The sequence below is a fragment of the Lynx rufus genome, unplaced genomic scaffold, assembly GCF_022079265.1.
Source record: "Lynx rufus isolate CCGP_SWC_20201006 ecotype Redwood Valley unplaced genomic scaffold, mLynRuf1.p SCAF_4, whole genome shotgun sequence".
Taxonomy (NCBI): Eukaryota; Metazoa; Chordata; class Mammalia; order Carnivora; family Felidae; genus Lynx; species Lynx rufus.
The window spans coordinates 74,707,163-74,730,566 of NW_025814856.1; the positions used below are offsets into that span (position 1 = coordinate 74,707,163).

The 23,404-nt window shown below is 35.7% G+C and overlaps 1 protein-coding gene across 2 annotated transcripts in view; it reads right to left on the minus strand.

The window, feature by feature from the left end:
- CDK13 (cyclin dependent kinase 13) overlaps nucleotides 1–23,404 on the minus strand; it is a 124,559-nt gene that overhangs the window by 72,799 nt on the left and 28,356 nt on the right. For both annotated transcript variants that reach the window (XM_047096877.1, XM_047096876.1), the window contains exons 3-5: nucleotides 15,285–15,455; nucleotides 13,809–13,948; nucleotides 11,830–12,000 (exon numbers count right to left, since the gene is read on the minus strand). In XM_047096877.1, the coding sequence (XP_046952833.1) occupies nucleotides 11,830–12,000; nucleotides 13,809–13,948; nucleotides 15,285–15,455 (482 nt within the window). The remainder of the gene's footprint in view (nucleotides 1–11,829; nucleotides 12,001–13,808; nucleotides 13,949–15,284; nucleotides 15,456–23,404) is intronic.

Genomic DNA, 23,404 nt, shown 5'->3' on the forward strand with positions numbered 1-23,404 from the left:
CATCATATCTTCCACAGCAGTTTTACCATTATACATTCCAACTGGCAAAGGCCAAGTATTCCAATTTCTCCACACCTTTGGCATCACTCATTATTTTTCTGTTGTTTTTATTTTTGTTCTTTTGATAAGTCATTTTAATGGGTATGAATGGTAATTCATTTTCGTTTTAACGTGCATTTCCCTAATAGTGATGTTGAATGTCTTTTCATGTGTTTAAAATCCATTAAAGTCCTTTGGTATTTTATTTTCATTGAGTTGGAGTTCTTTATATAAAATGAATATAAAACCTTATCAGATATGTGATTAGCAAATATCTTCTTCTATATCCTGAGTTGCTTTTTTACTCTTATGTCCTTTTATGCCTAAAAAATTTTGATTTTGGGGGCACCTGGGTAGCTCAGCCTGTAAAGCATGAGACTCTTGATCTCGGGGTCATGAGTTTGAGCCCCATGTTGGGGGTAGAATTTGCTAAAAAAAATCAAATTTAATTTTGAGTAGCCCAACTTTTTCTTTTTCCTTTTTTTGTTCTGTGCTTTTGATATCCTACCCAAAAACCATTGCCAAACTCAATGTAGTCAAGTTCTCCCCTATGTTTTCTTATAGAAGTATTCTAGTTCTGGCTCATACATTTGGGTCTTTGATCCATTTTGAGTTGGTTTTATTTTAAGTTCTTCTTTTTGAGAGAGAGAGAGAGAGAGAGAGAGAGAGAGAACATAAACAGGCAAAAGGCAGAGAAAGAGAGACATACACACAAATCCTAAAGCAAGCTCCAGGCTCTGAGCTGTCAGCACAGAGCCCAACACGGGGCTCCTACCACCAGATCATAACCTGAGCCAAAGTTGGATGCTTAACCAACTGAGCCATCCAGGCACCCCTGTTTTTTGTTTTGTATTTTCTCTTAAGTGATCCTCAGTCTGACTTTTTTTTTAAGTTTACTTCATTTTGAAGGAGAGAGACAGAGAGAAACCATGCAAGTGGGGGAGAGGCACAGAAGGACAGAGAGAATCCCAAGCAAGCTCCACACCCAGCACGGAGCCCAAAGCAGGGATGGATCTTATAACCATGGGATCATAACTTGAGCCGAAATCAAGATTTGGATGCTTAACTGGCTGAGCCACCCAGGCACCCTGATGTTTTATATTATTTCTATTTTTTTAGTTTTTTTAATTAAAAAAAATGTTTATTTTTGAGAGAGAGAGAGAGAGAGAGAGAGAGAGCACGAGCAGGGGAGGGGCAGAGAGAGGGGGAGGCACAGAATCTGAAGCAGACTCCAGGCTTTGAGCAGTCAGCACAGAGTTCAATGCGGGGCTCAAACTCACAAACCGTGAGATCATGACCTGAGCCAAAGTCGGACACTTAACTGACTGAGCCACTCAGGTGCCCCTCAAGGTTTTATTTTTAACACAGTATTAGGTTAAGAGTCCAACTTCATGGTTTCACATATAGATATCCAACTTTTTCAACACGAATTGTTGAAAAAACTGTCTTCCTCTGTATTAGTACCCTTGTCTAAAATCACGTGCCCATATATGCCAGGGTTTATTTCTGGGCTCTGAATTCTGTTGTACTGGTGCATATGTCTTGTCTTTATGCCAGTACTACAGTCTGATTACTGTAGTTTATGATAAGTGTTGAAACTGGGAAGTGTGAGACCTCCAACTTTGTTCTTGTTTCAAGTTTGCTTCGGTTATTTGAGGGTCCCGTGAGATTCCAAATAAATTTCAGGATGAATTTTTCCAATCTGCCACAACCACTGTTGGGATTTTCATTAGAATTGCATTAAATCTGTAGATTACTCTGGGTAGCACTGATATCTTAACAATATTAAGTCTTCTAATCCAGGAACACCAATATCTTTAATTTATGGTGTCTAACTTCTTTCAGCAACGTTTTATAATTTTCAATATACAAATATTTCATCTCCCTGGTTAATTTATTCCTATTTTATTCTTTTTGATGCTATTGCAAATGAAATCATTTTCTTTTCCTTTTCAGATATTTGCTGTTAGAATACAGAAACTCATCTTTTTTGCACATTGATTTTGTACCTTGCGATTTGCTCAATTTACTTATTAATTCTAATATTTTGTTTGGTAGAATCTTTAGGACTTTCTACATATAAGATCATGTTGTCTATGAATAAAGATAATTGTATTTCTCCCTTTCCAATTTTGATATATTTATTTCTTTTTCTTAACTGCTTCCAGCACTATACTGAATAGAAGTGACAAAAGTGAGTATCCTTGTCTCACCCTGATTATAAAATAAAAGCTTTTCATCTTTCACTACAGAATATGATGGTAGCTGTATACTTTTCATATATGGGCCTTTAATACGTTTGACATAGTTTCCTTCTAATCCTAGTTTGTTGAGTGTCGTTATCATGAAAGAATGTTGAATTCTGTCAAATGTTTATTCTGTATCTAGAGAGATGATCATGTAAATTTTTTTCTTCATTGTGTTAATGTAGTGTATTACAGTGACTAATCTTCATATGCTGAACTATCTTTGCATTCCAGGAATAAATCTCACTTGGTCATAGTGTATAATCCTCTTAATATACTGCTGAATCCAGTTTGCTGTATTTTCTAAGGATTTCTGTATAAATATATCTCTGAAATATTGGTCTATAGTTTTCTTATACCATCTTTGCCTGGTTTTGGTTGGTATCAGATAATGATGTCCTTACAGAATGATTTTGAAAGTGTTTCTCCTTTTTATTTTTTTTTTAATGTTTATGTATTTTGAAAGAGAGAGAGGGAGAGAGTGACCGTGCAAGCAAGGGAAGGGCATAGAGAGGAAGAGGGAATCCCAAGCAGGCTCCGAGCTGTCAGCTCCAAACCCAATGCAGGGCTCAATTCCACGAACCATGAGATCATGACCCAAGCAGAAATCAAGAGTCAGATGCTTAATCAACTGAGCCACCCGGGCGCCCCAAAAAGTGTTTCTTTGTGATCAGTTTTTTTGGAAAGTTTTGGAGAGGACTGATGTTAATTCTTCAAATGACTGGTAGAATTCACTGTGAAAGCATCTGGTCCTGGGCTTTTTAGTTGTCATTGTTGAAGTTTTTGTTACAGATTCATTTCCTTACAGTTATAGGTCTGTTCAGATTTTCTATTTCTTCATAATTCTTGGAGGTTGTACATTTCTATGAATTTTTCCATTTTATCCAGGTTATCAAATTTGTTGGTCTAAGTTCTTCATTCTCTTTTACGGTATAATACTATTGCACTGCATGGGTGTACCAGATTTTGACATATTCATCAACTGATGTTGGCATTTTCTGGCCATTATGAATAATCCTCCTATGAACATTAGTTTACAAGTTTCTGTGTGGATATATCTTTTTATTTTTCTTGGATATGTCCCAACAGTTGAAGTTCTATAGCTCATAACTCTTACGTTTAATATTCTGAAAAACATGCAGATTGCTTTCCAAGGTGGTTGTACCATTTTACAACCCCACCAGTAATGTATGAGTCTCCCACCAGTAATGTCTGAATCTTCCAATCTCTCCACATCTTCTCCAATACATGTCAATATCTATCCTCTTTCTTATGGCCATCCTATAGTGCATATGAAGTGGCATCTCTAATTTTGATTTGCATTTCCCTGATGGCTATGATATTGAACATCTTTTCATGTGCTTATTGGTCATTTGCCTATGTTTTTTTTTTAAACTTTTTAAATCTTTATTTATTTTTGAGAGAGAAAGAGACACAGAGTATGAGTGGGAGACAGGCAGACACAGAATCCGAAGCAGGTTCCAGGCTCTGAGCTGTCAGCACAGAGCCTGATGCGGGGCTTGAACTCACAAACTGAGAGATCATGACCTGAGCCAAAGTCAGATGCTGAATCGACTGAGCCACCCAGGTGCCCCTATTTGCCTATCTTCTTTGGAAAAATGTTTATTCAGATCCTTTGCATGTTTAAACAGGTTGTCTTTTTATCATTTGGTTGTAAGAGTTCTTTATACATTCTAGATACAAGTTCCTTACCAGATAGATGTTATACAAATATTTTCTCCCATTCTATGAGTTGCCTTTTCACTTGTTCTCAGTAGTGTCCCCTAGAGCACACAAGTTTCTAATTTTGAAGAAGTCCAATATATCTGCTTTCTTCTACTGCTGCTTTTGGTGTCTTAAGAAGGCTTTAGCTAACTCAAGGCCATGAAGATTTACTGCTATATTTTCTTCTAAGAGTTTTAAGGTTTTAGGTCTTATATTTAAGTCACTGAACCATTTTGAGTTAATTATTACATATGGTATGAATAAAAGGCCCAATTTCATTCTTTTTCATATCCACTTGAGCCAGCACTGATTACTAAAAAGGCTATTCTTTTCCACTGAATGGTCTTGGCATCATCATTGAAAAATGAAATGACCAAAAATGTGAGTGTTTATTTCTAGACTTCCAAACCTATTCTACGGATCTATATATTTATCCTAAAGCCAGTACTACACAGTCTTGATCACTCTAAGTTTTATAGTAATATTTGAAATCAGGAAATGTGAGTTCTTCCGTTAAAATTTTTTTTTAATGTTTATTTTTGAGAGAGAGAGAGAGAGAGAGAGAGAGAGAGAGAGAGAGAGAGAGAGAGAGAGAGAACGTAAGTGGGGAAGGGGCAGAGAGACAGAGGGAGACACAGAATCCAAAGCAGGCTCCAGGCTCTGAGCTGTCAGCACACAGCCCAACGCAGGGCTCGAACTCGTGAACTGTGAGGTCATGACTTGAGCTGAAGTCAGACATTTTAACCAACTGAGCCTCCAGACACCCCAGTTCTTCTGTTTAAAGATATTTTTTGACTGTTTTACCTCTCTTGAATTTTCATATGTTCTTTCTCTTTCTTTCTTTTCTTTCTTTTTCTTTCTTTCTTTCAAAAGTGTGAGCAGGGTAGAGGGGCAGAGGGAGAGGCAGAGGGAGAGGCAGAAGGAGAGAAAGAGGGAGAGAGAGAGATTCTGAAGCAGACTCCATGCTCAATGCAGAGTGACAAGAGGCTCGAACTCATAACCCTGGGATCATGATCTGAGCCAAAACCAAGAGTCAGACACTCAACCGAATGAGTCACCCAGTTGCCCCTCCATATGTACTTTAAAATCAGCTGGTCAGTTTCTGAAAAGGAGCCAGCCAGGATAGGGACTGCAATAAACATACAAATCAATTTACCATCTTAGTAATGTTAAGTCAACAGATCCATGAACAAGGAACGTCTTTCCATTTATTTAGGTCTTATTTTTTTTCAGTGATGTTTTATAGTTTTCAGTGTACAAGACTTTTACATTTTTTTTGTTCATTTATTCCTAGATATTTTATTCCTTTTAGGGCTATTACAATGAAACTGTTTTCTTAATTTCACTTTGGACTGTTCGTTGTTAATATACAGAAATACAACAGTTTTTTGTGTATTGATCTTGCATTCTGCCACCTCAATGAACTCATTTATGAGTTCTGAGTTTTTTAGTGGATTCTATAGGATTCTCTATGAAGAGAGAGTATGTGTGTACGTGTACGTACACGTACACACACACACACACACACACACCATGCACACATTAGAGATAGTATTATTTTTTCCTTTCTAATCTGTTTATCTTTTATTTAATAATTTTCTTGCCTAACTGCCTTGGCAATGCTGAATAGAAGTGGTAAGAACAGACATCTTGTTTTTCATAGATGCCCTTCATCAGGTTGAGATAGTTACCTTCTTTTCCTAGTCTGTTCTATTCCTGCTTTATAAATTGGCACAGCCTTTCTGAAAAACTTGGTGACATGTGTCAAGAAATTTCAAAGTTCAAATCCACTGACCTAGTAATCCAATTTGTATTAATCTATTTAAGGGAACAATCAGAGGTGAATAAAAGTTTTATGTACAAAGTCACTAAAACAGAAGGAAATCTGGCTCCAGTGTCTAGGAGAACTGCGTATGACATGCAATGCAAATGCAAGGGAGCACCATGTGAAATCAGAAATCATAGCAGTGACATATGAGACTTTTTCCCTCAACCGTATGGTGACACTTTGCCACAAACATTTACTATAGAATATTGTTTTTTGCTGATTTTTAAGAAAATTCCAAATTAAAAGATTACACAAATTCCATTATTAAATAAGTACTAATACTGAAAGTATTATAGCTTAATTTGAATATAGTAATTACAATTACAGCTTTTGGCTGTCCAGCATATCATTTTATTTTTAAGTACCAATACTATTTTATTGGAATGATACCATTATTTCAGTATTTAGAGTTTTTTTTTTTTAACCTGAATACAAAATATTTACATTTTGAGATGGAGATCAAAGACTGTAGTTTTTATTTTATAGTGCATATAATTGCAAAAACAAAGTCTTCTCTGCCCAGAGAATTATAAACTGCTTTAAATTTTTAATTGAATATTATTACATTCAGTCAGAAAGTATCTTTCCATAAATTCATAATCCTCAGTGGGAGCAAGAAAATAAAGCAAAACTTCTGTTGCAAAATAGTTCATACTTTAGTTCAAAAATTTGAGGAACGGTGAAATATGAACATCAGAGTACTGAAATTAATACAAGTAATTATATCCCACTCTCCTTTCATACTTGAAACTGCAAATCTAGAAGTACAAGAAATATTTTCCTTGAAACAAAAACTACCCTTTGCTAACACCTAAAGATTGAAAAACACACAAAAAGGTTCAAAGATTCCCCTCAGTTATTAAAAAGATGAGACTGCCTGAAGATAAAGAAAATTAAGAAAAAAATTTAGAATTAGTTTAGCCTCCCTCCATTTCCCCAGATTATTTCAGAAAAAGCTCATTCAGCATCTCTAAGATTTTGCACAAAAATCCACCTATGACTTATGGAAACCACTTAACCCTGTTTTCTTCAGGAAGTAGAGCCAAGTGCTTTGTGCTATGGCTTCTGTTATAATAATGCAAATCTTTATATATATTTGTTTTTATTTTATTTTTATTTATTGATTTTATTTATATTATTTATTATAATATATTTACACTATATATTTATATATATTGTTTTTACTATGTTTTTATATTTTTTTAAGTTTTTACTTTTTAAATTTTTTTTTAATTTATTTATTTTGAGAGAGAGAGAGAGAAAGAACTAATGGTGGGAGGGGAAGGAATAGAGAGACACAGAGAGAGACAGAGAGACAGAGACAGAGAATATTCCATGCAGGCTCTGTAGCCTTAGCACAGAGACCAACACAGGGTTAGAACTCATGAACCATGACATCATGACCTGAGCCAAAGTCAAGAGTCAAAGGCTTAACCTACTGAACCACTCAGACACCCCAAAAGAGAGAATCTTAAGCAGACTCTACACTCAAAGTGGAGGCCAACTTTGCGCTTGATCTCACAACCCTGGGATCATGACCTGAGCTGAAACCAAAAGTCCAACACTCAACAGACTGAGCCACTCAGGCACAAAGTTTATATTATTATGTTAGCAATTTTACTTGATTTTTGTGTTGTTTACAATTTTCAAATTTAAATTACTGTTAAGTATTTGGTTTTATTTTGTTGTTTTAGTTTCATCAATTCTAATATAAAATATTAAATCAAAGTTTCCATACTGTCTTTCTGCTCCAGGACAGCAATCACAATTGGAATAATGGTACACAGCTAACATGATCAGGATTAGAACCCAAAGACTTCAGATCTAGTTCCCTTTTCACCAAATCAGTCTGCATCATCGTGGTTCTCACCAGAAAGAATAGATTCATGGGGCACCTGGGTGGCTCAGTCAGTTGAGCATCCAACTCTTGATTTTGGCTCAAGTCATGATCCTAGAGTTGTAGGATCGAGCCCTACATTGGGCTCTGCTCTGAGTGTAGAACCTGCTTAAGATTATCCCTCTCTCTCTCTCTCTCTCTCTCTCTCTCTCTCTCCCTCTGCCCCTCTCCCCTGCTCACACACTGTCTCTCTCTAAAATAAAACAAACCAAATTTAATAGATTCATTGAAAAAGGATTACATATCACCTCACACCTATTAGAATAGCTATTAAAAAAAAAAGACAAGAAATAAGCATTGGCGAGGAGTACAGGGTACCCTCATGCACTGTTGGTGGGAATGTAAAATGGTGCAGCCATTATGGAAAACAGTATAGAAGTGCCTCAAGGGGCACCTGGGTGGCTCAGTCGGTTAGGCGGCCGACTTCGGCTCAGGTCATGATCTCATGGTCCGTGAGTTCGAGCCCCGCGTCGGGCTCTGTGCTGACACCTCAGAGCCTGGAGCCTGCTTCAGATTCTGTGTCTCCCTCTCTCTCTCTGACCCTCCCCCATTCATGCTCTGTCTCTCTCTGTCTCAAAAATAAATAAACGTTAAAAAAAAAAATTTTTAGAAGTGCCTCAAAAAATTAAAAGTAGAACTACCATATGATTCAGCAATTCCACTTCTGGCTATTTATACAAAAGAAATAAAAATCTAACTCAAAAAGATGCATGTACCCCCATGCAACATTACTTACAACAGCCAAGACATGGAAACAACCTAAGTGTCTATCAAAAGATGACTGAATAAATAAAATGTAGCATAACTATATGGTATAATATAATTCAGCCATAAAAAAGAAGGAAATCTTGCCATTTGCAACAATGTGGATGGACCCTGAGGGTTTTGTGCCCTTAAGTCAAACAGAGAAAGACAAATATCATATGATCTCACTTACATGTGAAATTTAAAACAAAAACAAGAACAAAAAAAACCCCAAACTCATAGATAATCTAAAGAACAGACTGGTTGCCAGAGGCAGGGGACAAGAGGTGGGCAAAATGGGTGAGGGGGATCAAAAGATAGAAATTTCCAATTATAAAATAAATAACTGTGTGCGTGAGGGTGTAATACACAGTATGTGACTACGGTTAATAATACTGTATTGTATATTTGAAAGTTACCAAGACAGTAGATCTTAAAAGTTCTCATCATGGGGTGCCTAGGTGGCTCTGTCGGTTAAGCATCCAGCTCTTGATTTCAGCTCAGGTCATGATCTCAGAGTTGTGAGATCATGCCCGGTGCTGGGCTCCATGCTTGCATGGAGCCTGCTTAAGATTCTCTCTTCCCCACTCCCTCTGCTCCTCTCTGACTCATGCTCACTCCAGCTCATGTGCGCTCTCAAAAAAAAAAAAAGTTCTCATCGCAAGAAAAAAAATGTAACTGTGTAGTGATGAATGTTAACTGGATTTATCACGGTGCTCATTTCACAATATATGTAATACCAGATCATTATACTGTTAAAACTAATGCAATGTTATGTCAATTTTATCTCAATAAAATAAATAATTCTGAAAGAGGATTAGGTTTTAAATTCCATACTCCTTGACATACTGTAGTATATTTAATAGCTGGCATCTAAATGTAACTTCCCCACAGTAAAACACATTATGTATCATGATTCCAACAATTACAAACAGGATTATGGTGGGGGAAAAGATGAGGAAGCAAATAGAGGAAAATCTATGGTTTGTAAAATATGGTGATAGACATTGTGGGGGAGAAAACACAAAACAAAAAACAAAGGACTGAGGAAACTTATAATCCAGTAAGGAAAATAAATAAGGACCATAAATATGATACAAGGAAAATTCCGACTACTGTATTCTTTTAAAAAGTATTGGGGCGCCTGGTGGCTCAGTCAGTTGAGCATCCGACTTCGGCTCAGGTCATGATCTCATAGCTTGTGAGTTCGAGCCCTGCATGGGGCTCTGGGCTGACAGCTCAGAGCCTGGAGCCTGCTTAGGATTCTGTGTGTCTCTCTCTCTGCCCCTAACCTACTCACATTCTGTCTCTGTCTCTCTCAAAAATAAATAAACATTAAAAAAAAATTAAAACAAAAAAAGTATTAAAGTATGAACAGGCTATAGTAAGCAGAGTTTAATTACCAATCCAGCAATTAGTTATTTAGTACCTTCTATGGCCTAGTCACTGAGCTAGGTAAGGGTTATAATAATGAATAAAACAGGTATGGTTCCCATTCTCATATGGAGATACAAGTAAATAACAAATCAGTAGTTATTCTGGAAAAAGTTATGAAGAAAAAAACTAAGGCCTGTGTCTCCATTCAGTTGAAAGTGGTCCATCCGGTTAGGCTTCACTGATGAATAAAGTAACATTCAGTCTGTGACCCAGAGGATGAGAAAACAGTCTTTCAAATTGTGTGTACACATGTGTGTGCATGCGTGCATGCATGTGTGTGTTGAGGGTAGAGAGGTTTAAGCCCAGGGAAGCAGCATATGTAAAGACTTTAAGGCAGCGAAGTGCATTGGCATATGTGACCTATATGACTGAAGCTTGGTGGACAATCAGCAAAATGGCAGAGATGGGGTTAAAGAAATAGGCAGGGATATGATCCCACAAATCAAAGCAGCAGGAGGTTCAGGGTATGTTGGAGGAAGAACAAATATATTAATTTTGGCTATAGTATGACATTAATGAAAAATATTTACATACAACCCTCATATATAAGATCTTAATTTAATCCTTACTACACAGTAAGAAAAACAATGTTTCCTTTAATGGATGAAGAGGTCACAAGGGCTCAGATGGGCTAAAGATCTTGCAAATAAGGTTGCACTGCTTGTAAGCAAAGTCACAAATCTCAGACATTCCAACACAAGTCAAACCAGTATCCTTTCTACTACACAATAAGAAATGATGAATAATATAAACTGGATTAAAATCAAGCTAAAGAATATTGGTATTATTATGGACAACTAATGAAAGTGGTATCAATTAAAAAGATGATTGTAGGGGCTTAACTGCTCAGTCGGTTAAGCGTCCAACTTCAGTTCAGATCATGATCTCATGGTTCACAAGTTCAAGCCCTGCATCGGGCTCTGTGCTGACAGCTCAGAGCCTGGAGCTTGTTTCAGATTCTGTGTCTCCCTCTCTCTCTCTGCCCATCCCCCGCTCAACGTTCTGTTGGTCTCTCTCTCTCAACAATAAATAAACATTTAAAAAATTAAAAAAAAAAAATTCAAATTTTCTACATAGTGCATACAGAATACTTTGAGAAGTTCCTTTCTACAAAATAACTATTACATATTAAGTCACTCATTTTTTATACTGTTCCCCAGAAGACTAAGATTGTGTGTGTGTGTGTGTGTGCGTGTGTGTGTGTGTGTGTGTGTACAGTTGCGGATGGGAGGGGGTTAAGTACCATGTTCAATCAGAACACCTATTTTAATCTATCTTATCTTAGATTTGAAAAAGAATTTTGCTCTTTGAAAACCACAGGTTATAATGAAGTCAACTTTGGTTCCAAAATCTCAAAGATCCTAAAACCTACTGGAAGTAGAGCCTTTTACCTACCATATGCCTTATGATAACTACTTTAATGAGCATGCTAATTTCTTTTTAGTTTTTCTGCTAAAAGCATATACCACTATAATTCATTAAAGGCAATTTCAGGTAAGATTTTGCCTCCACATGTTCAGAAATAACATAAATGCCTACCATAAAGTTTCCTTACATGTTAAGGCATTAAAACATTTTAAAAATGTAAGATAAGCATATATTCTATACTACTATAAACTATTTCTCAATAACTAAAAAATGAAGATTAAAAATTATACATTGATGCTCCAAAAAACTACTACTACTAAATATGTGTAATACTGATAAATATGTTTTGTTTCTTAGGGGACTCAAATATCACTAAAGTAAATAAATAATTCTTCAACTCAACTACATCTAAAAACAGAGTATGATATTAATGCAATAGTTTTATGTACCTAGTAATTACTCATATAGTCAATACCTATGACAAAATCTGCAAGTTAGCAACATCATGCATATGCAGAACTGGTTATGTAAATATGCACACATACCTTTATCCTTCTTAAAATCCAAAGCATCTTCTTTATCAGTCACTATTTCCTTCATATTGATAATACTCTGGTGGGTAAGCTGCCGGAGAATTTTAATTTCTCGAATTGCTGTAATTGGAAAGCCTTCCTTTTCATTATCTAGACGTACTTTCTTTAAGGCTACCATTTCTCCTATAAAAATTAAGTAAAATCAAGTTAGCAGCTGACAAAACCAAATGACATTTTTCTTAATTTTAACTTTATTTTAATTCAAAATTTCTGTTCCTACCTCTTACTACTCACAAAATATATTTTAGCTTTCAAAGTACCAATGATAATGTTCATAGCTCAAGAAATTAAGTCTCTAGTTAAATTATCCAAACTGTGGAATACTATATAACTGTTAAAAAGGATGGGGTAGGTCCATAAGTATTGTTACTGTATGCTCTGTACGATATATTAAATTAAAAAAGCAAGATGATGAACAGTAGCTGCATTACACTACCATTTTTAAAAAGTGAAGGAGGGGATGGAATGCCTGGATGGCTCAGTTGGTTAATTGTCCAGCTTGATTCCATCTCAGGTCATGATCTCATGCTCTTGAAATCAAGTTCTGCTTTGGGCTCCACACTGAGCACAGAGCCTGCTGAAGATTCTCCCTTTTCCTATACCACCACCCCGCGGCTCATGCTCTCTCTCCCTCAAAAAAAAAAAAAAAAAAAAATAGAGAGGAGGTTAAATTTATATAATATGCTTATACATGCATAAAATCTCTCAACAGATGAGAAGATTCTATACATTAAGCAGGTGACAAAATGTGCTCGGACATATTAACTTATCCAAAGCTGCCCAGCCCAGCAGTGAGACATATATTCAAAATCTGTTTTAGCTATCTCAAAAGTATGTGCTCTTCCCACTACACTAAACGACTTTATAATTCAGATATGAGTGAGTACTGTCTCAGATAAGATCTCACTATTAAAAGAACACACACACACAAATCCTGTAAGTAAAAGTTCACTATTATAAAGGTTTGTTGGGGTGCCTGGGTGGCTCAGTTGGTTAAGTGTCTAACTGCAGCTCAGGTCATGATCTCAGTTTGTGAGTTCGAGCCCCACATAGGGCTCTATGCTGACAGCTCAGAGCCTGAAGCCTGCTTCAGATTCTGTGTCTCCCTCTCTCTGCCCCTCCCCAACTCATGCTCTGTCTCTCTCAAAAATAAATAAATGTTAAAAAAAAAAAATTAGAAAAAAAGGTTTGTTCATTCTTCTTTGGAGAAAAAAAGGAATTCTGTACTTACAAATTTTCCAAAAGAAGGATGTTTATACTTTTAATCATTAAAACTTACTTAATTCTTTTTGATGGAAGTCTAAAATAAAGTATGATTCCTTATTTGTTAAACAGCTTTTAAAAGCTACAATTTAATCTCTTTTTGATAATGCAGAATCACCAGTATAAATAGTATTACTGTATGCCGTAACCGCGTTCCAGAGTTTCCAGGCATAAGGTAGTCTAGTCTCCCCTATACTAAATGGCTTCAAATAGCTATGCTATTTTAATCTATTGGTTTATTTCAACAAGGAATTATAAGTAAAGATTAAACACTGGCTCTAAGAGTTATTAGTAAAATATGTAGCCTCTGCACAGTTACTTTTTACTGGCTGCAAAACCTTTAAAACGGCTCACAGGTTCCTGATTATGTTCTAAAAGATTAAGCTGCCAAATATGGCCTCCAAAGGGTAACTTTGACAGAAAAAAAGAATATTTTGCTAAAAGAAAAAGTGTTGCATAAGGCTTAATACAACAAAATTTACTACTAAGGCTAATTAAGGTCAAGATACTTTTTTTCCCCAATTACTAACAATGTAAGAATTTATTCACAATTAAAGAAATCTAAATCCCACCATGCTACACATCACAAATACTAAAAAACCACTTTAAAAAACACAAATTAAGTACATTCAATAGATCCAAAGATCCACAGTATTTGGCATACTTACCAGTGTCTTTATCCCTGGCCTTGTAAACTTGTCCATAGGTACCTTCTCCAATAATTCCGATGATATCAAATTTATCCACGCAGCGTTTTCCCCAGTCAATATCTTTTTCTTTGATTTCACCATAGCGAGGCCCACATATTCTATCAAATATAGTTCTTAAGTTTTTATATACAATCAAGCAAGTTGAATAAACTGTTTAATATTTAATATCCACCCTCTTCCAAAAAGTATTATAAATTATCATGAAAGTCAAGGCATCATTTCTCCATGCTGACTCTTCTTCTATAGACTAACAAACTGGAAAAAGAACTAAGGCTTATATGAAGAACTTCCAGATTAATAAAATGTAATTTTTCAATGAGTGGATAAAACCAACACTGATACAAAGAGTCAAAGTTCTCTAACCAACCTTTAGGAAGTTTTCCTTTTCATTCATCATCTATATATATAATATATATTATATATATACAAAATATATAAAATGCTTCCAAAAAGCAAGTTTGATAATGAACATTACCAAAAATCTAACTATAAAGCTTACTGACAAATTTAGACTTACAGCTAGATGAAATTATCTTAAAAATGGAAATACTAGAAAGATGTTTAGTCCAAGAGAGTAAAAAAAGTATTAATATAATCAACTTTCAGGAATCCATACTTTGTGGCTGTGTGTGTGTTATATATGACAAATATTTGACATTCTTCAAAAGATACATAATTTAATAGTCTTTCAATATTCTGGTATGTAATAGAAATTCAAGTAAGGAATAAAGCTACAATACTCAGAAAGACTTTTAAAAGTTTTTTAGTTTTCTACTCTATACTAGAAAATTGCCTCATACTCACACGAGGCACCTGAACAGCAATTCTAAAATCAGATCTAACTCAAAGTCTTACTCACACCTTCCCTTGGTTAAGTAGAAGTAAAAAAAGAAATCAACATGCTCACTTCTTAACTGATGAACACATTTCAAGGGAGTTATCTCTAGGCACTTACTTGAAGCTAATTTAGGATACAGATTTCAAACCTTCTTCCACTCCTCTTGCAGAATGAAAAATGCATTTAGTTATAGGAGCAAATGGAGCTAAAAAGCAAAGAAAACATAGCAGCTTGCCCATTACTAATTTTGTTTGGGCTTACTGAATGCTGACTTCCACCTTCTCCAATTTCAGTGTTTTGTATTATTTAAAAACTTAATTATAGAAATTATCTTTAACATATAATACCCCAAGAAATTAATACATTACAAACCATGAGAGAAAATTAAATTTAGTTTTATTAGTTGTTTTGAATAGGTATGCAGGGAATTATGAATTTTTTTTCAAAACTCTAGTAGAATTTATTCATATACTTAAGTTTAAAGAGTAAATATACTTTTTATTATTTTAAATCTTAATTTTTTGTGTTTTATGATTTTATGAGGACCCAGAATCATTTCTGGTCAATTTAAGAGCAGGTAGAAAGCAAGCACATACTTAGGCCTCCTTTTACTATGTAACTGTGTTGTTGTTTTCTTTTCTTCTGGACTCTTTGAGAGATCATCTCCTCCTGGCAGCTCAGGGGGCAGTGGTAAATCAGCAAGTAAACATCGTAGTTTCTTCTCTACTTCTTTTTTAACTGCTTTTACTGAAATATTTCCTCGTAAGCTAAGGAAGAAAGGAGTCAGACAAACAAAACACATTTATTTGAGAAATAATAATCAGCCATGTCTTACACTTAGGTAGTAATGGCAAAATACTAAACTAAGTTACTTTCCAGCTAAAATAATAAACTGTATTCAATTGCAAAATACCAAATTTGGGGGCAAAAATGATTAGATAAAAACTAAGGAACCTGAACAAAGTATGAACTTTAGTTACAATAATATTTTGATATTTGTTCACTGATTGAAACAAACATACCATATTAATATAAGATGTTAATACCGAAAAAACTAAATACAGTATATATGGGGACTCTCTGTAGTATAATTATAATTTTTCTGCAAATCTAAATCTGTTCAAAAAATCGTATATTTTAAAGATGATTTAGAATTACTATGAAACTGTAAATTAAGACTAAAAAATCAATTAGTCATGCTTCACAGAAAAATTCATTAGTTCTGTGATAGCATCCTGACTCTGTTGGAGAGACATAAAGAGGTTTTATAGAAATAAATAACACTATATGGGGCACCTGGGCAGCTAGTCAGTTGAGGGTCCGACTCGTGATTTAGGCTCACGTCATGATCTCAGTGTTCATTAGTTCAAGCGCTGCAAACACAGAGCCCACGGGATTCTCTCTTCCTCTCTCTCTGCCCCTCCCCCGCATGTGTTCTCTTTCTCTCCCTCAAAATAAACAAACATTAAAAAAAAAAAAAGTCTTGGGGCGTCTGGGTGGCTCAGTCAGTTAAGCACCCAACTCTTGATTTCAACTCACATCATGATCTCATGCTTCGTGAGTTCAAGCCCCGCATCGGGCTTTGTGCTGACAGTGTGAAGCCTGCTTGGGAGTCTCTCCTTCTCTCTTTGCACCTTCTCTACTCATGCCCTCTCTCTCAAAATAAATAAATAAACTTAAAAGAAAAAGTCTCTTATTAAATAACACTAAATGGTGTTATTTATCTTGCCCATTTAAATAACCACGAACAACTAATTTAGCTTTGCCCTTTTCCAGGGTTAATTTTCTTAAATTGGATAATGACTCTCTTAAATATTTAAGGTTCTAGCTTACGGAAATTACAAGTCAAAATTTAAGTTGTCTGTATTGTACTTTTTTGAATGCATAAAGAACTCTGAATTTTAACTAGGTAATCTGATTATTTTAAACCTCCCAGTTACTAAAAAATCTGCTTAAAAATATGACATTTCTTGGGGCACCTGGGTGGCTTGTCAGTCAAGCATCAGACTTCGGCTCAGGTCATGATCTCACAGTTCGTGGGTTCAAGCCCTGCATCAGGCTCTGTACTGACAGCTCAGAGCCTGGAGCCTGCTTCGGATTCTGTGTCTCCCTCTCTCTCTGACCATCCCCCACTCACACTCTGTCTCTCGTTCTCAAAAAATAAATAAAACGTTGAAAAAAATTTTTTAAAAATGACATTTCTTGAAAGAAAATCTTATAATGATAACAAAATTTGGACTTCACACACTTTCATAGCAGTTATGAGTCCGATAATGAAAAAGTTTAGTGAGACTACACCACTGCGGTCGGAAATTACAAATGACATTATCAACGTAAATCATTTAATTATAACTTCTATTCGTGTTGAACAATATTATTGTACAAATGCACGCTTTAATACCATCTGATAAAAACCATTTATCAATAACTATAATAAAATTGTGCCTTTTCTCCATAGCCCCATGTTACTCACCAGAAGGTTCTTTAACAGAGAAAACATGCTCAAAAGGAAACTAGTTTGCAGTTTTATTTTTACAGTAATGGTACATAGCCTCCTTTTCAATGTTAATGTCCATACGTTCAATTGATTTTATGCTTCTATGTACTAGATGTTAGGTAAGGCACTGGACTTTAACAATAAAAACTATAACAAATACATTAAGATACAACTCCTGGGGCACCTGGGTGGCCCAGATGGTTAAGCATCCAACTTCAGCTCACGTCATGATGTCATGGTTTGTGAGTTTGAGCCCCACATTGTGCTCTGTGCTCACAGCTCAGACCCTGGAGCCTGCTTTAGATTCTGTGTCTCCCTCTCTCTCTCTGCCCCTCCCCTGCTCACGCTCTCTCTCTCTCTCAAAAATAAACAAACATCAGGGGTGCCTGGGTGGCTCAGTCAGCTGAGCATCCGACTTCAGCTCAAGTCAAGATACAACTCCAGGGGCGCCTAGGTGGCTCACATGGTTAAGTGTCCAACTTCAGCTCAGGTCATGATCTCATGGTTTGTGAGTTTGAGCCCCACATTGGGCTCTGTGTTGACAGCTCGGAGCCTGGAGCCTGCTTCGGATTCTGTGTCTCCCTCTCTCTCTCTGCCCCTCCTCTGCTCACACTCTGTCTCTCCCTCTCTCTCAAAAATAAACATTTTTTTTAAATTAAAAAAAAATAAAAATAAAATAAATAAACATCAAAAAAATTTAAGATATAACTCCTCTCAGAAAGGAACTTAGACAGACTTTTGGAGAACATAGTCAAGCAAGCAGTAGGATAAAGTACTACACAAATGGAGTCCTAGAGTAATGTAGCTAACGGGTCGCTAAATCAGGATTGAAAGATAGTAAAGGCTTCTTTCTAAAAAGGTACCACTTGAACTGTGCCTGAAAATAAACCTATTCCAAATAATTCTTAGAAAACTGTAGTCTCAAAAAACAAAACAAAACAAAACTGTAGTCTCTTACTTGTAATTAGTTTTCAGTCAAAAATTCTCATTTGTCTGAAGATTCAAATCAACATTTTTAGAGGAAAAAACACAAATCTTAACTTTACTTATAACTTAAAAATTAAAAGACTGCCTATATTCATATATATGTTATGAACTACCAAATTCAGCAAGACTCCCAGGCTTCAGAGAAATGAAATACTAACTATCCAAGAATAATACTATATAATTAAAAGCATCATTATTTTTACTGAATACCTGCAATAACCAAACAGGAAGCATGATATTTTTAATAGCTCCCATATACTACAGCAACAAAAACAATAAAATGCCTTAAGAAATATACAAGGCCAATAGAAGAAAATTTAAAAATATGATGAAAATAAAACTGGATCTGAATGAATGGAAAGAAACAATGTTTTTGTACAGGAAGCTGTAATGCTGTAAAGCTATTAGTCTCCAATAATCTACTACACTCACTAGAGTCCCACACAAAACACAAGCAAAAAATTTTTTAATATAACTTGACAAGCAGGTTATAAAAATCTAAGAATAAAGACAAAAATCTGCCAAAAAACAATAATGAAGTGAGATTTGCCTTGTCCTGTGGTCAACCTGTTTTAAAAGATCCCAAATTAGGGGCACCTGGATGGCTCAGTCAGTTAAGCGTGACCTTTGGCTCAGGTCATGATCTCCCAGTTCATGAGTTCGAGCCCCACATCCGGCTCTATGCTGATGGCTTGGAACCTGCTTCGAATTCTGTGTCTACTTCTCTCTTGGCCCATCCCCCCACTCATACTCTGTCTCTCTCTGTCTCTCTCTCTCTCTCTCTCAAAAATAAATAAACATTAAAACAAATTTTATAAAAGATCCCAAACTAGAAGCCCAAGATTGGCTGAAGTCAAGGAATATATATTATCGTCTATCCAATGTTTTATAAGAAAAAAAAAAACAACAACTATGAATTAAATTGTAAATATTTTTAAATCAGAAAATTTACATAAACATTCAGATTTCAGGCTTCTTAAAAAAAAAATCAAAGGCTCTAGCAACACTGGGCTCAAATTCATATACAGTAGCACTGAAGCTGAGGCTGAATAGCAGAGCTATTCACTGATCGGTATTTGAGTCTGAGAACCAATATACTATTCATCTAAAGAAGTCAAAACAAAAAAGTACTGGCAAAGAAATAATAAAACACATTAATAGAAAAGAGGGTCCAGGGGCACCTGGGTGGCTCAGTCGGTTGAGCATCCAACTTCGGCTCAGGTCATGATCTCGTGGTCGGTGAGTCTGAGTCCCACATAGGGCTCCGTGCTGACAGCTCAAAGCCTGGAGCCTGTATGGATTCTGTGTCACCCTCCCTCTCTGCCCCTCCCCCACTCATGCTCTGTCTCTCTGTCTCTCTGTCAAAAATAATAAAACATTTTTTTAAAAAAAAGAAGAGAGGGTCCAGAAATACAGGTATCTATAAGAATTTTTATATATGGCACCACAAACCAGTGAGCTGGGACTATTCAGTAAGTGATGTTAGAAACAACTGGATCTATCAGCCTACAGGGTGGTAGGGGAGAGCATTTTTCTTCCTCATCTAATAACCAAAAACAAATTTCTGTATGATTTGAGTCAAGTTTTTTTTAACTTTATGAACCCATAAGTTTTAAGGGAAAAATGATAGATCTGACTATATTTAAAAATGGAAAACATCCGGGGCGCCTGGGTGGCTCAGTCAGTTGGGCGGCCCACTACAGCACAGGTCATGATCTCGCGGTCTGTGAGTTCGAGTCCCGCATCCGGCTCTGTGCTGACAGCTCAGAGCCTGGAGCCTGCTTCCGATTCTGTGTCTCCCTCTCTCTCTGCCCCTTCCCTGCTTGCTCTTTGTCTCTCTCTCTCAAAAAATAATAAACATTAAAAAAAAATTTTAAAAAAAGGAAAACATCCATATAGCCAAAAACAAAACAAATAAATGTCAAAGGCAAGCAATAGACTCTGAAAGGCAAGATCTTTAACATAAGGAAAAAAAAAAAAAGAAAAACAGTATTAAGGAAAAGCCAGCATAAGATATAAACAAGTAGTTCACTGGAAAAAAATAAATAGCCAACAAGTATTCAGAAAGATGCTATCTCAATAATCAGAAAAACGCAAAATTAAATAATCATATATTTTATAGACTGTATAAACTGGTACACAGTCTTATTAAGAAACAATTTGGCAGCTTTTAATCAGATTTTAAATGTATATACTTCAACCTTATAACTATCCTACAAAAACTGCTCAAACGTACATAAAATATTAATATAACAAGAGTGTGATAGCAAACAATTATTATAAATCTAAGTATCCCTTAACCAATAGAATAGTTAGTAAGAGCATGATTTATCATTCCTATAGACAGGAATATTGAACCTATCCATATACCAATATGGAATGATCTCCAATATATTAAATGAAAAAAAAAAGTCAAGTATTATGCACAGTATAATCCTAATTTCCTTTAAAACAAAACAATTTATTATATGAAAGTATATAGTTAACAGTGTATCTTGTGATTTTTAAAGAGTAACAAATTCCGGGTCTGAAGGAGAAGCAAAGTTCAAAGTAAGCCTAAAAGATATTACTTGGCTAGGAAGTACTCAAAACCAAACAGGTCATGTCAAAAGGACAAGACAGTCAGCTTAAGGAGTTCCCACTGACCAAGGACAATGGAGCATCAAAAGAAGAGTGACTGACTGCTGTTGAATTGATCTGTGGCCACACATGTTAGTAGTAGTAGCCAGGGGTCTTAAAAACTTCTATATCCATGAAATGTGCAAACATATTCAAAGAAAGAAGAACAGAGACACAACAGAAAAGCAGAAGAGACCAAAAAGAATACAGGTCAAAAAAATTTTTGATGATAAGCATGACATATACCAACATCTCATTAAATATGGACACACACTGGGGCGCCTGTGGCTCAGTCGGTTAAGCGTCCGACTTCGGCTCAGGTCATGATGTCGCGGTCCATAGGTTCGAGCCCCGCATTGGGTTCTGTGCTGACAGCTCAGAGCCTGGAGGCTGTTTCAGATTCTGTGTCTCCCTCTTTCTCTGACCCTCCCCTGTTCATGCTCTCTCTCTGTCTCAAAAATAAACAAACGTTAAAAAAAAAAAATGGATGCACATGGAAAACAGTATGGAGGTTTCTCAAACAACTAAAAACAGAACTACCCTATGACCCAGCAATTGCACTACTAGGCATTTATCCAAGGGATACAGGTGTCCTGTTTCGAAGGGACACATGTGCCCCCATGTTTATAGCAGCACTATCAACAATAGCCAAAGTATGGAAAGAGCCCAAATGTCCATCAATGGATGAATGGATAAAGAAAATGTGGTGTATGTATACAATGAAGTATTACTCAGCAATCAAAAAGAATGAAATCTTGCCATTTGCAACTACATGGATGGAACTGGAGGGTATTATGCTGTGAAATTAGTCAGAGAAAGACAAAAATCATATGACTTCACTCATATGAGGACTTTAAGAGACAAAACAGATGAACATAAGGGAAGGGAAACAAAAATAATATAAAAACAGGGAGGGGGACAAAACAAAAGAGACTCATAAATATGGAGAACAAACTGAGGGTTGCTGGAGGGGTTGTGGGAGGGGGGATGGGCTAAATGGGTAAGGGGCATTAAGGAATCTACTGAAATCATTGCTTCACTATATACTAACTAGTTTGGATGTAAATTTTAAAAAATAAAAAATAAAGTTAAATCAAAAAAATAAATAAATAAAAAATAAAAGATGCAAAGCTAAATGGGGATTGTACACATCCGAGATCAGAACTTTAGATTCTATTGTTCAATAAATCAGTCAATTGTCAAAAAAAAAAGGATGCACAAAAAATACCCTCCTTAAAGCATTCACCTGCATGCATCTTGAATTCTTGAAAATACCACCAGTAAAAATTTATCTCCATAGGATATATGAAAAATAGAGAATAACCAGTCTCACCAGCCCAGAATTACTAGATTCTTGGCAAATGGGTTATTTTCTCACTAATGAAGTGACTCAGTTCTGCATTCATGCCTCTCTGCTGGAGAGTCCATTCCACAACTCATCAAAATTACAAATCACTACTCTGTTTATGAACCTTCAGTGTTCCTAGAGAATAGTGAAACCTGTAAATACCATAATTAGAGTGGTATAATTGGAGAATACCTGATTATATTGGATGAGTTCTCTTGGCAACATTTTTGATTGTAGAAAAAAGACATTATAGTGGACACAAAACACAGGAATTATGATTTTTTTGTTTTAAATTATAAAATGTTCACAATGCCAGCCAAAGTGAGCACTTGAAAGACCTACCCACACAGCATTCTCATCCACTTGTTTCCAAATTCTATAAAGATGTCAGCTAGGAAAACTGCTCATATAGTTGCTTTTTAAAAGAAAATGAGGGAAAAACAGCTCTAATTTCTCCATAAAAATAAAAATGAAAAAGGTTAAGTGGTGTAACAGACAGACATTACACAGTAGCATAATGCTTCTATCCTAGCATATGTTTCAGAAATATTCTTAGAACCACATTTACTTTACAGACACTCTTATCTTAATCCTCTAAAAAATAAAATGTTTCAAAAAAAAGTCATACCCCCAATATTCATAAAAGAATCTGTAAACATCTTAAAGGAAAGCAAAACCACATTGAGTTTTCTGTAATACATAATGAATCTCCAATTGCAAAAAATTAAAAGGGTCAAGAAAAGTCTAAAAAATAATAAATTCATAAAGCTACCCAGAGTGATAAATGTATAAGGCCACAGAAGAAACCTAGAAATAACGAATATACCTGCTTTAATCACCCAGGACAGAGTCTCTCATAAATGTCCTGTTTCTGATACTGTCATTTAAGGAATATTAAATCAAAGAAAACACAGTACTAGCATCTCTAATTCCCAAACTCAATCGGAAATATACATTGTATTCCGAAGCCAACAGCAAATTTTTCCCGGAATTCTTAGCATAACCTATATTTTGTCATCTTACAAGCAGTGTGCTTCATTTTAAAGTGAAAATAATAATAAAGATAATTTACTTATGATTTTTTTATAACCTTTTTATGGGGGGGAGGGCATTTCAGGTAATTTCTCACTCCAAACTTACATTTCTTTTTTTAAACTGTTAGTGACAAGGGCGCCTAGGTGGCTCAGTCAGTTAAGCGTCTGACTTCGGCTCAGGTCATTAACTTGAGGCTCGAGAGTTCGAGCCCCGAGGCTGGTTCTGTGCTG